Source organism: Salmo salar, chromosome 27 (genome assembly GCF_965601325.2).
Source record: "Salmo salar chromosome 27, fSalSal1, whole genome shotgun sequence".
In the NCBI taxonomy this organism is placed as follows: Eukaryota; Metazoa; Chordata; class Actinopteri; order Salmoniformes; family Salmonidae; genus Salmo; species Salmo salar.
Window position 1 is genome coordinate 44,783,157 of NC_138317.1, and position 13,412 is coordinate 44,796,568.

The 13,412-nt window shown below is 42.8% G+C and overlaps 2 protein-coding genes across 9 annotated transcripts in view; one reads left to right on the forward strand and one right to left on the reverse strand.

Annotated features, from left to right (window-relative positions):
- Positions 1-6,238: 6,238 nt before the first annotated feature.
- Positions 6,239-8,891, reverse strand: LOC106589136 (DNA-directed RNA polymerases I, II, and III subunit RPABC4). The gene is made up of 4 exons (XM_014178838.3): positions 8,778-8,891; positions 8,167-8,235; positions 7,554-7,646; positions 6,239-6,470 (listed from the first exon to the last, which is right to left on the reverse strand). Exons 2-4 carry the CDS (start codon positions 8,225-8,227, stop codon positions 6,448-6,450), a joined length of 177 nt encoding a protein of 58 aa, XP_014034313.1. The 5' UTR covers positions 8,228-8,235; positions 8,778-8,891; the 3' UTR covers positions 6,239-6,447.
- Positions 8,892-10,481: 1,590 nt separating this feature from the next.
- Positions 10,482-13,412, forward strand: part of LOC106590679 (serine/threonine-protein kinase 3) — a 38,628-nt gene continuing 35,697 nt past the window's right edge. For all 8 annotated transcript variants that reach the window (XM_082970258.1, XM_082970259.1, XM_082970255.1 and 5 more), the window contains exons 1-3: positions 10,482-10,668; positions 11,516-11,596; positions 11,912-12,040. In XM_082970258.1, coding sequence (XP_082826384.1) covers positions 10,646-10,668; positions 11,516-11,596; positions 11,912-12,040 — 233 coding nt within the window. In that variant the 5' untranslated portion in view covers positions 10,482-10,645. The remainder of the gene's footprint in view (positions 10,669-11,515; positions 11,597-11,911; positions 12,041-13,412) is intronic.

Below are 13,412 nucleotides of genomic sequence, written 5' to 3' on the forward strand. Positions count from 1 at the left end.
GCCCAGCTGAGGAGGAACTCCGCTGGAACTCCTCTAATTAGCATATTTATAGATATTTATATATTATACTCCTACACTAGAAAACTCCTAACTTAGAATTAGCATATTTATAGATGTGTAAGGTTATACTCCAAGACTAGGAAACTCCTAACCTACTTTGGACTCCTTAGGGACAAACAGACAACTGAACCCTTCAGCCACTACAATAAACATGATACTATTCAACATCCACACTCATCAAGGTCCTGTAGTGGAGATGTCTTGGCCATTAGAAACATGACACTATTCTACAAATCAAATCAAATTTTATTGGTCACATACACATGGTTAGCAGATGTTAATGCGAGTGTAGCGAAATGCTTGTGCTTCTAGTTCCGACCGTGCAGTAATATCTAACAAGTAATCTAACAATTTCACAACAACTACCTTTTACACACAAGTGTAAAGGAATGAATAAGAATATGTACATATAAATATATGGATGAGCGATGGCCGAACGGCATAGGCAAGATGCAGTAGATGGTATAGAGTACAGTATGAGATGAGTAATGTAGGGTATGAAAACATTAAATAAAGTGGCATTGTTTAAGGTGGGTAGTGATACATTTATTACATCCAATGTTTAATTATTAAAGTGGCTAGAGATGAGTCAGTATGTTGGCAGCAGCCACTCAATGTTAGTGATGTGGCTGTTTAACAGTCTGATGGCCTTGAGATAGAAGCTGTTTTTCAGTCTCTCGGTCCCAGCTTTGATGCACCAGTACTGTCCTTGCCTTCTGGATGATAGCGGGGTGAACAGGCAGTGGCTCGGGTGGTTGATGTCCTTGATTATATTTTGGCCTTCCTGTGACATCGGGTGGTGTAGGTGTCCTGAAGGGCAGGTAGTTTGCCCCCGGTGATGCGTTGTGCAGACCGCACCACCCTCTGGAGAGCCTTGCGGTTGAGGGCGGTGCAGTTGCCGTACCAGGCGGCGATGCAGCCCGACAGGATGCTCTCGATTGTGCATCTGTAAAAGTTTGTGAGTGTTTTTGGTGACAAGCCAAATGTCTTCAGCCTCCTGAGGTTGAAGAGGCGCTGTTGCGCCTTCTTCACCACACTGTCTGTGTGGGTGGACCATTTCAGTTTGTCCGTGATGTGTACGCCGAGGAACTTAAAACTTTCCACCTTCTCCACTGCTGTCCCTTCGATATTGATAGGGTTGTGCTCCCTCTGCTGTTTCCTGAAGTCCACGATCATCTCCTTTGTTTTGTTGACGTTGAGTGAGAGGTTGTTTTCCTGACACCACACTCCGAGGGCCCTCACCTCCTCCCTGTAGGCCGTCTCGTCGTTGTTGGTAATCAAGCCTACCACTGTAGTGTCGTCTGCAAACTTGATGATTGAGTTGGAAGTGTGCATGGCCACGCAGTCATAGGTGAACAGGGAGTACAGGAGAGGGCTGAGAACGCACCCTTGTGGGGGCCCCAGTGTTGAGGATCAGCGGGGTGGAGATGTTGTTTCCTACCCTCACCACCTGGGGGCGGCCCGTCAGGAAGTCCAGGACCCAGATGCACAGGGCGGGGTCGAGATCCAGGGCCCCGAGCTTAATGACGAGTTTGGAGGGTACTATGGTGTTGAATGCTGAGCTGTAGTCGATGAACAGCATTCTTACATAGGTATTCCTCTTGTCCAGATGGGATAGGGCAGTGTGTAGTGTGATGGCGATTGCATCGTCTGTGGACCTATTGGGGCGGTAAGCAAATTGGAGTGGGTCTAGGGTATCAGGTAGGGTGGAGGTGATATGATCCTTGACTAGTCTCTCAAAGCACTTCATGATGACGGAAGTGAGTGCTACGGGGCGATAGTCATTTAGCTCAGTTACCTTAGCTTTCTTGGGAACAGGAACAATGGTGGCCCTCTTGAAGCATGTGGGAACAGCAGACTGCGATATGGATTGATTGAATATGTCCGTAAACACACCAGCCAGCTGGTCTGCGCATGCTCTGAGGACGCGGCCGGGGATGCTGTCTGGGCCGGCAGCCTTGCGAGGGTTTAACACGTTTAAATGTTTTACTCACGTTGGCTGCGGTAGCGGGAAGGAGAGCCCGCAGGTTTTGGTAGCGGGCCGTGTCGGGTGGCACTGTACTGTCCTCAAAGCGAGCAAAGAAGTTGTTTAGTTTGTCTGCGAGCAAGACATCGGGGTCCGCGACGGGGTTGGTTTTCTTTTTGTAGTCCGTGATTGACTGTAGACCCTGCCACATACCTCTCGTGTCTGAGTCATTGAATTGCGACTCCACTTTGTCTCTATACTGACGCTCTGCTTGTTTGATTGCCTTACGGAGGGAATAGCTACACTGTTTGTATTCGGTCACGTTTCCGGTCACCTTGCCCTGATTAAAAGCAGCGGTTCGCGCTTTCAGTTTTGCGCGAATGCTGCCATCAAGCCACGGTTTCTGGTTGGGGAAGGTTTTAATAGTCACAGGGAGTACAACATCACCGATGCACTTGCTAATAAACTCGCTCACCGAGTCAGCGTATACATAAATGTTGTTGTCTGAGGCTATCCGGAACATATCCCAGTCCACGTGATCGAAGCAATCCTGAAGCGTGAAATCTGATTAGGTCGGACCAGTGTTGAACAGACCTGAGCACGGGCGCTTCCTGTTTTAGTTTCTGCCTATAGGCTGGGAGCAACAAAATGGAGTCGTGGTCAGATTTGCTGAAAGGAGGAGCGAGGGAGGGCTTTTTGCCAGCCCTGGATAGCACTTTCGATATGCTGATAAAATTTAGGGTGCCTTGTTTTCAGATTAGCCTTGTTAAAATCCCCAGCTACAATAAATGCAGCTTCAGGATATGTGGTTTCCAGTTTACCTGAAGTTCATTCAGGGCCGTCGATGTGTCTGCTTGGAGGGGGGGATATACACGACTGTGATTATAATCGAAGAGAATTCTCTTGGTAGATAATGCGGTCGGCATTTGATCGTAAGGAATTCTAAGTCAGGTGAATAAAAGGACTTGAGTTCCTGTATGTTGTTGTGATCACACCGGAACTCAAGTACTTTTGTTCACCTGACTTAGAATTCCTTACAATCAAAATGCCGACCGCATTATCTACCAAGAGAATTCTCTTCATGCACACTCATCAAGGTCCTGTAGTGGAGATGTCTTAACCAGCAGAAAACATGTACACTACCGTTCAAAAGTTTGGGGTCACTTAGAAATGTCCTTGTTTTTGAAAGAAAAGCTCTTTTTTTTTTTTACTATTAAAATAACATCAAATTGATCAGAAATACAGTGAAGACATCGTTAATGTTGTAAATGACTATTGTAGCTGGATACGGCTGAAAACTGTTGTTCTAATTAAAGAAGCAATAAAACGGGCCTTCTTTAGACTAGTTGAGTATCTGGAGCATCAGCATTTGTAGGTTCGATTACAGACTTTCTTCTGAAACTCGTCAGCCTATTCTCGTTCTGAGAAATGAAGGCTATTCCATGCGAGAAATTGCCAAGAAACTGAATATCTCGTACAACGCTGTGTACTACTCCCTTCACAGAACAGCGCAAACTGTCTCTAACCAGAATAGAAAGAGGAGTGGGAGGCCCCGGTGCACAACTGAACAAGAGGACAAGTACATTAGAGTGTCTAGTTTGAGAAACAGACGCCTCACAAGTCCTCAACTGGCAGCTTCATTAAATAGTACCCGCAAAACACCAGTCTCAACGTCAACAGTGAAGAGGCGACTCCGGGATGCTGGCCTTCTAGGCAGAGTTGCAAAGGAAAAGCCATATCTCAGACTGGCCAATAAAAAGAAAAGATTAAGATGGGCAAAAGAACACAGACACTGGACAGAGGAACTCTGCCTAGAAGGCCAGCATCCCGGAGTCGCTTCTTCAGTTTCTTGGCAATTTCTAACATGGAATAGCCTTCATTTCTCAGAACGAGAATAGAATACTTGATTGATGAATTAAGGTCACTAATTAGTAAGGAACGCCCCTCACCTGGTTGTCTAGGTCTCAGTAAGGAACTCCCCTCACCTGGTTGTCTAGGTCTCAGTAAGGAACTCCCCTCACCTGGTTGTCTAGGTCTCAGTAAGGAACTCCCCTCGCCTGGTTGTCTAGGTCTCCCCTCACCTGGTTGTCCAGGTCTCAGTAAGGAACTCCCCTCACCTGGTTGTCTAGGTCTCAGTAAGAAACTCCCCTCACCTGGTTGTCTAGGTCTCCCCTCACCTGGTTGTCTAGATCTCAGTAAGGAACTCCCCTCACCTGGTTGTCTAGGTCTCAGTAAGGAACTCCCCTCACCTGGTTGTCTAGGTCTCAGTAAGGAACTCTCCTCACCTGGTCGTCCAGGTCTCAGTAAGGACCCCTCACCTGGTCGTCCAGGGCTCAGTAAGGACCCCTCACCTGGTCGTCCAGGTCTCAGTAAGGACCCCTCACCTGGTCGTCCAGGGCTCAGTAAGGACCCCTCACCTGGTCGTCCAGGGCTCAGTAAGGACCCCTCACCTGGTCGTCCAGGGCTCTGTAAGGACCCCTCACCTGGTCGTCCAGGGCTCAGTAAGGACCCCTCACCTGGTCGTCCAGGGCTCAGTAAGGACCCCTCACCTGGTCGTCCAGGGCTCAGTAAGGACCCCTCACCTGGTCGTCCAGGGCTCAGTAAGGACCCCTCACCTGGTCGTCCAGGGCTCAGTAAGGACCCCTCACCTGGTCGTCCAGGGCTCAGTAAGGACCCCTCACCTGGTCGTCCAGGGCTCAGTAAGGACCCCTCACCTGGTCGTCCAGGGCTCAGTAAGGACCCCTCACCTGGTCGTCCAGGGCTCAGTAAGGACCCCTCACCTGGTCGTCCAGGGCTCAGTAAGGACCCCTCACCTGGTCATCCAGGGCTCAGTAAGGACCCCCCACCTGGTCATCCAGGGCTCAGTAAGGACCCCTCACCTGGTCGTCCAGGGCTCAGTAAGGACCCCTCACCTGGTCGTCCAGGTCTCAGTAAGGACCCCTCACCTGGTCGTCCAGGGCTCAGTAAGGACCCCTCACCTGGTCGTCCAGGTCTCAGTAAGGAACCCCTCACCTGGTCGTCCAGGGCTCAGTAAGGACCCCTCACCTGGTCGTCCAGGGCTCAGTAAGGACCCCTCACCTGGTCGTCCAGGGCTCAGTAAGGACCCCTCACCTGGTCGTCCAGGGCTCAGTAAGGACCCCTCACCTGGTCGTCCAGGGCTCAGTAAGGAACCCCCTAACTTAAAGCTGTAGATCATGATTTATGCTTTCTTTCTTTTTGAATCCACATACATTTTATATCCTGAGATTTTAGAACATTCTGAAAATATTTTTAGCAAGGGGTCGAGTTTTGAATATTGGTCAGGTATATGAGGGGGATCATCTGCAAATATGTTTTGTTGATATTCATGTTTATCAACACTGATATGTTTGTGTCCTGTCTAATTCTTTCTGGAAGCGGTTCAATTTCCAGTGCAAACATGAGAGTGGGAGAAAACATCCCTGTCTTGTGCCCCTTTCTAAAGCAATTTTATCAGATAATGTATTATTTGTGTATATTTTTGTTTTAGGACATTTATAGAAATGTTTTTATTAAATGTATTATTTCAGCTGGAAAGTTAAAAGCTTCCAAAGTTTTGAATAGAAACGGCCATTGAAGACGGCCGAAAGCCGGCATCAACAGCCATTATTGATCAATCTAGATCTTGTTTTTTTAGCGTATTTGTATTAAACTGAAACATGTTCTTGTATTTGTTTGTGTAAATGTTTAATAAACCCCTGTTTGATTGATATGTATAAAATCTGGTAAGACTTTTGCCATTCTATTGCTTATGAGCTTTGTTATTATTTTGTCACAATTTATTAAACTTATGGATCTATAATGAACAGGGGACTCTCCAGATTTTAACATAACTGAAATAACTGTTTCATACATGGAACTAGGAAGTACTGAATTGAGTGACGTGTGTTGTCATTTGTGTAAATAAGGGGGGGGCTACTTTGTCCCAAAATGTTAATTCTATGAGAAAGCCGTCCATTCCTGGTGCTTTTCTCCATGCAAATGTTTTAACAGTGTCCAATATCTATTTTTTTGTGATTATTTTTGTCTGCTGATAGTTGCTTCAGGGTTGTTGAGTCTAAGGGCAACTGTTGTTTAAATCTGATTAATATAGATTCTGTTGTTTCGAATTAATACATTTGCATATTTTTATTTTCAAATGATAAAATATTGTTCACTGTTTCTTTTCTTGATGTGCAAAAACCACAAGTTCAATCAATCAAAATGTATTTTATAAACCATTTCTATCATTGATTACAGTTGCAGGAACATGAATCAACCAACTGGGCACCCATAGTGGTAGTGCTTCCCAAGCCTGTGGGGTTTCCTAGAAAGAATATGAAGTGTTGGTGACTTGGTGCAACACTGTGACACACTAAAAAACGAACAGAACAAAAATGAGTCAAATGTTGTCGTCGTCCACTTCACCGCGCGTCAAACACAACCACTGGAGTCTGGGAGTCGAGGAATAGCAAGAAGAATGGAAAATATAATTTCATACAGTAAGTAGCCTTGGCTTGTGCGAGTTATAACGGCTCATATGAGCAGGAGCCTAACTCCTGTTTCTGTAGCGTGAGTCAGTACAAGAACACCCCCCCTGGACAGGACGTTAGTCTACCGCAGGGCAATTTTCTATAATGTACACTAATGATTCACTCGAAACAGAGGTTTCAAAGCATCAATTTCAAATCTGTGAACATTCTGTGCATATATTTAAAAGCAGTGTTTCCTCTGGATAAATGTGCAGCAGTGTGAGGGGGAAAAGGCTGTGGAGGGGGAGGGGGAGGGGGGGGGTGTCCCTCCTAGAATTCTTATGTAGAAGGACCGAAGCTCCGTTCTGGTTACCTTTTTAAAAAGGTCATTCTACTCCAAAATGAATGACAATAAAAGTATGCAGACACCATCTAAAATAGAATTTCCACCTCCAGAAATGAGCCCGATAACACATTGGTAAAACTTTTTGTTAGAATTCTTTTAACATATTGGGAATATTTGTTTTTGCAACTGCAAGAATTGTTGTTCATTGACTGCTTGTCAGAATCTATATTCCCTATGGCACACATAAAATAAAATAAATATACAACATTTTTTTTTTTGCCCTTTTTCTCCCCAATTTCATGGTATCCAATTGGTAGTTACAATCTTGTCTCATCGCTGCAACTCCCGTACGGACTCGGGTGTCCTCCGAAACACAACCCAACCAAGCCGCACTGCTTCATGACACAATGCCCTATGGCACTCATAACTTGCGCCACAATAGAATATTCCTTTCGCATAGAACACACAAGCCGACTAGGTAAATAGATCAAGTATTCTACTATGGGCTTGTCAGATTTTTCTATTAATCACTCGTTTTGTTTGTACAGGAAAAGTAAAATGCATACTAATATAGCATCTTCAAAGTGCGCCTCAGCAGAAATATATTTTCACATTCCATCTTTTTTTTTTGCTTGGCGGCAATTATTTTTCTGTGGCAAATAGCAGCGCCACAGCAAAATAAGTGCAGCAGAAACACTATTTAAAAGGATACATCTCTTTGTTCTCTTCTTGTACATGATTCTGTATCCACACTCTCTGCATCTGATTGGATCACGAGCCTTAATTTCATTTTCAGTGTGGCATTCTGTTTGGAGAGAAAACAACATTTCAGCCGCCACTACATCAGACATAGTGGTAAGCATTCTGTAAGGTAGGAGCTGCAGTAGTACATAAACCACGTAGATACATGTATAGATATGGGTGAACAAAACAAGAGTAGACAACTGAGGGGGCATGTTATGAAAAGTCACTAACAGTCTTAGTTACAGTACAAAGACAAAGCATGGATTTTCGGAAAATACATTTACATTACATTTAAGTCATTTAGCAGACGCTCTTATCCAGAGCGACTTACAAATTGGTGCATTCACCTTATGATACCCAGTGGAACAACCACTTTACAATAGTACATCTATATCTTTTAAGTGGGGGGGGGGGGGGTTAGAAGGATTACTTTATCCTATCCCAGGTATTCCTTAAAGAGGTGGGGTTTCAGGTGTCTCCGGAAGGTGGTGATTGACTCCGCTGTCCTGGCGTCGTGAGGGAGCTTGTTCCACCATAGGGGTGCCAGAGTAGAATATTAGTTTCAGAAGAGCAGACATTACCCCCACATATGTAGATCATAGGCTGTTGCTTTGGGGGTTGGACGTCTTTTTGAGCATCCATGCTTGAATCTGGAGAAAAATCTGATTAAACATTGCCAGTACCATTTGAGAGTGTATTTATTATGGATCCCCACTAGCTGCTGCCTTCCTGGGGTCCAGCAAAATGAAGGCAGTTATGCAATTTTAAAAACAATACATTTCACAATACAATAAGTGTATGCCCTCAGGCCACTCCTGTACGACCACGCAGAACTGTGAACATGTGTATTGTGTGTGTGTGTGTGTGTGTGTGTGTGTGTGGCCATATGTCACATTTCTGTGAAATAGCGGAACCAGCATGGCTTATAAATGAGATTGTAATGACTAGCTAACATATTACAGGTTTGCTAAGTGAGCCAAAAGCATAATTATCTCACAGCAATTTAGCCAAATATTATGATAACTAGCCCCTTGTATCTGTAGTTTAGCCTTCACTAACTAGCCTGCTATGAATGGTTTCCTGGCTAGCGTTAGCAGGCTAACTTCAAAATGATAACGGAGAAATGTCAAAGAATATATCGCCTGTTTAAAACCAATGCAATATGAAATAATTTGTCATTTAGGTAGCCTACCGGTTTAGAAAGTTGATCAATATGTTTTTTTGTTTCTCTCATGCCAACGTGCGCAGTCGTACTGGACGTCGCAACAACATGATTCGTGATTGGTTACCTAATCCTCCATTGTAATTGGTCCATCATGCTTGGCTAGTTTTAATTTATTATTTTTAACCTTTATTTAAATAGGCAAGTCAGTTAATAAGAACAAATTCTTATTTACATTAACGCTTTGTTCAATATATTTTCTGTCAGTTTGATGTCAAATTAAATATAACAATCGGTAGATAGGAGTCTATTTATGTTTGTCACTAGCTTATACTTTGTTGTTTTTTCTGGACGGGACTGGATGATTTTAAGTTCATAGCTCCAGAACAGCAGAGGGCGCTGTTCGGTTCATGTAAGCGCCGTTACACACTGCAAATCCGAAGACGATACCGCCACAGATAGAACAATGACACAGATATTTCACCGGATGTATAAATGTGAAGCATCCGTTTGGCGTTTCCATTCACTACCAAATATGGTGATGAGAGGAAGCCCAGTGGCGGGCAGTGTGGGAAGATGGGAAGAGATGGATTTTGGTCGAAATTCTACAAAAATGTTCTCGTCGTTGAAACATTTGATATCAATACAGTTTTCTGTTCCCAAAACTAAAATATGTTACAAACAGAGTGGATTAAGTATTGTAGACTTCACCCTTTGCCAAAGTTTAAAACAAATGCAGGAGGCCTTTTGTCTTTTGGTAGGCCGTCTTTGTAAATAACTGACAGGCCTAGTTAAATAAAGGTTAAATGAAATAAAATTGAGCTATTGCACATGAACACTTCACAGAGTAGTTGTTCCCTAACGGAAAAATGCTAAAATATGCTAGAACATGCCAATAGGCTAACTCGTTGCTTGTTCTGCCCACTATGACTGTTCCCATTGCAAATGACAGGCTGTGGTTTGTATTGATTATCTTTAATACTGCCACATAATGAGTTAGTTATAAAATGGGTTAGTTATAAAAAATCTTTGAAGATGCTTTATAGGCTATTCCAATATGAGGGGGGGGGGGGGGGGTAGACGAAATACAGTTCCTTGGTGGACTGAAGCATGTGATAAGGCCATTGTGATAATGAAAACTTTAAAAAATAATTTGACATTTGATTCCTTGATAGTCTTTCAGAGAAAGAGAGCGTTGGCTAGAATGCAAAGAAAGGTTCATGGAGGTAATTCTGTTTTTCTACAGGAAGGGAAACTCAACTGGGGGATGTGTGGAAGGGTGGATGTGTTTGGAAGAGTGCGCTTTTTTTTTTTTAAATGGAAAAGCGTAGAGGTAGATCTTGATAAAGATGAACATTAAGACAAAGCAGCTTCTTTACCCAGTTGGATGTACTGTGGGAGCGCTACAGAGATTGTGGCAGTCTGTTAAATGGCAAGAACAATATATATGTCAGGAGAAGACCAGGATTATCATAAGGACACATATACTTGGAATACAGAGGAGGAATGGAGGGAAAAAAGAGAGACAGAGGAGGTCTAAGAGAGAGAGGGAGGAAGAGGGTAATCTTGAATCGGTTAAAAAAAAAAAGGAGATGGGAGATGGTTTGTTAAAGAAGAATGGTAGAAAGTGTAAGCAGAGTGAGCTGAAGACAGGAGCAGAAATGGAAGTGATGGAGGGTGAAGTATCGGAGGTGGTAAGTGTGGAGTGGCCTCACACTCCAGTACAGTAGGTGGCGTTGTATGCGCCGATAAAACTTAAAGAAGAAGAATATTTGACACTACAGCTGGCCCTTTTGCCTGAAAACAACGACAGAAAATGAAAATATCACAAATATTAGTTTGAATTTGTTATATTTTAACGTTTTCATCTCCAGGGTGACTATCTGAAGTTGTAAACCATGGAGCCGACAGCGCCCAAAAGGTGTGTGAATACGCTCGCTTGGAAGAGTAGAAGCTAGCTAGCTAGCTAAATGAAGTAACGTTAGCCTTGATAGCTGTAGCAAATAGTTTTCTATCTGTAACGTTGGCTACGTTAACCAGCTAGACACATTAGCGAGTTTGCTAACAATATTTGTCATGTTTTATAAGCCAGCTAGCTAGCTAGAGTGTTAACTTCACCATTTTTAGTCAAATTTTGACTTGTAGTTATCTAACTAGACATTTTATGATTACCTTAATTTAGCTAACGGCTAGCTAGCTACCGTTAGCTAGTTGTCTAGTTAGACAGAAACGGTCTAACATTAGCTGAAAATTATTATATGTTCTTGTAATGTTTACATTTTTGCCTGAAAAGCTAGCTAGATACTTTGACATAAATTACATTAAAATCCACGTAGACCCAGTTCCACAATCCCAGTCATGTTGTTCATGCTGTAGAAATTGAATTATTAATAGAAAGATATTGAAACCTCTAACCCGGGCAATTTGACTAGAAAAACGAATGGCTAAACTCGCAATTGCTGCCTGGTATTGTGGTGCAATCATGTCCATACTAATTTAAAATGTTCTTAAAACTGATGCTGGATTGCCATGGTAATGTAGAATGCTAATTCATATGACGCTAACTGATGTAGCTCTTGAAATGTCTTTTTTTTCCTTTCTTCTTCACTCAACAAATCACAGTGCAGATTGAAGGGTACACTTCCTGCTTTTACTTCCAGGCATGGGTACACTCAATGGCTGCCAGTCTACCATCATTGACTTTAAATTGGGGATGTCTGTTCTATTCATTATATTTCTATTTGTTCATGCTCAAACTTCCTCCACAGCAAGCTGAAGAAACTGAGTGAAGACAGTCTCACAAAACAACCAGAGGAGGTTTTTGATGTTCTGGAAAAACTTGGTGAAGGGTACAAATATTCATTCATCGTACATTTCCTTACAGCATTATAACCTGAATAACACTTATAATGAAAATAAAGAGATGTTCATGAAAATTGACCTTATAATAATGACTAGATAATTTATGCAACAGCTGATGGAACCACTTTGTATGTATAGTAAGATATTGTTGAGGTATTGCCCTTACAAAAACTATCTTATGAACTTATTATTTTTTTCTTATTAGATGCTTACGTTTTTGCATAATAAGTGTTTTGTGAATCTGGGCCCTGGTCTTTGGTACTTTCTGCATCATTTCCACAGTTTTTCTTGATCTCCTCCAGGTCCTATGGCAGTGTGTTTAAAGCCATCCATAAGGAGTCGGGCCAGGTGGTGGCTATCAAACAGGTGCCTGTTGAGTCAGACCTCCAGGAGATCATCAAGGAGATATCCATCATGCAGCAGTGTGACAGGTACTCTGTATGTATGAGAGAGGATAGACTAGCATGGCTCCAGAGGCTAGTGAGAGGAGAATTGTCTCCTCCTCCATAATCACATGGCTATTTTTCAATATACTATAACCAGTACCACACTCTGTTACTATAACCAGTACCACACACAGTACCACACTCTGTTACTATAACCAGTACCACACTCTGTTACTATAACCAGTACCACACTCTGTTACTATAACCAGTACCACACTCTGTTACTATAACCAGTACCACACTCTGTTACTATAACCAGTACCACACACTGTTACTATAACCAGTACCACACTCTGTTACTATAACCAGTACACCACACTCTGTTACTATAACCAGTACCACACACTGTTACTATAACCAGTACCACACTCTGTTACTATAACCAGTACCACACACTCTGTTACTATAACCAGTACCACACACAGTACCACACACTGTTACTATAACCAGTACCACACTCTGTTACTATAACCAGTACCACACTCTGTTACTATAACCAGTACCACACTCTGTTACTATAACCAGTACCACACACAGTACCACACTCTGTTACTATAACCAGTACCACACTCTGTTACTATAACCAGTACCACACTCTGTTACTATAACCAGTACCACACTCTGTTACTATAACCAGTACCACACTCTGTTACTATAACCAGTACCACACTCTGTTACTATAACCAGTACCACACTCTGTTACTATAACCAGTACCACACTCTGTTACTATAACCAGTACCACACTCTGTTACTATAACCAGTACCACACTCTGTTACTATAACCAGTACCACACTCTGTTACTATAACCAGTACCACACTCTGTTACTATAACCAGTACCACACTCTGTTACTATAACCAGTACCACACTCTGTTACTATAACCAGTACCACACTCTGTTACTATAACCAGTACCACACTCTGTTACTATAACCAGTACACCACACTCTGTTACTATAACCAGTACCACACACTGTTACTATAACCAGTACCACACTCTGTTACTATAACCAGTACCACACTCTGTTACTATAACCAGTACCACACTCTGTTACTATAACCAGTACACCACACTCTGTTACTATAACCAGTACCACACACTGTTACTATAACCAGTACCACACTCTGTTACTATAACCAGTACCACACTCTGTTACTATAACCAGTACCACACACTGTTACTATAACCAGTACCACACACTGTTACTATAACCAGTACCACACACTGTTACTATAACCAGTACCACACTCTGTTACTATAACCAGTACCACACTCTGTTACTATAACCAGTACCACACTCTGTTACTATAACCAGTACCACACTCTGTTACTATAACCAGTACCACACTCTGTTAC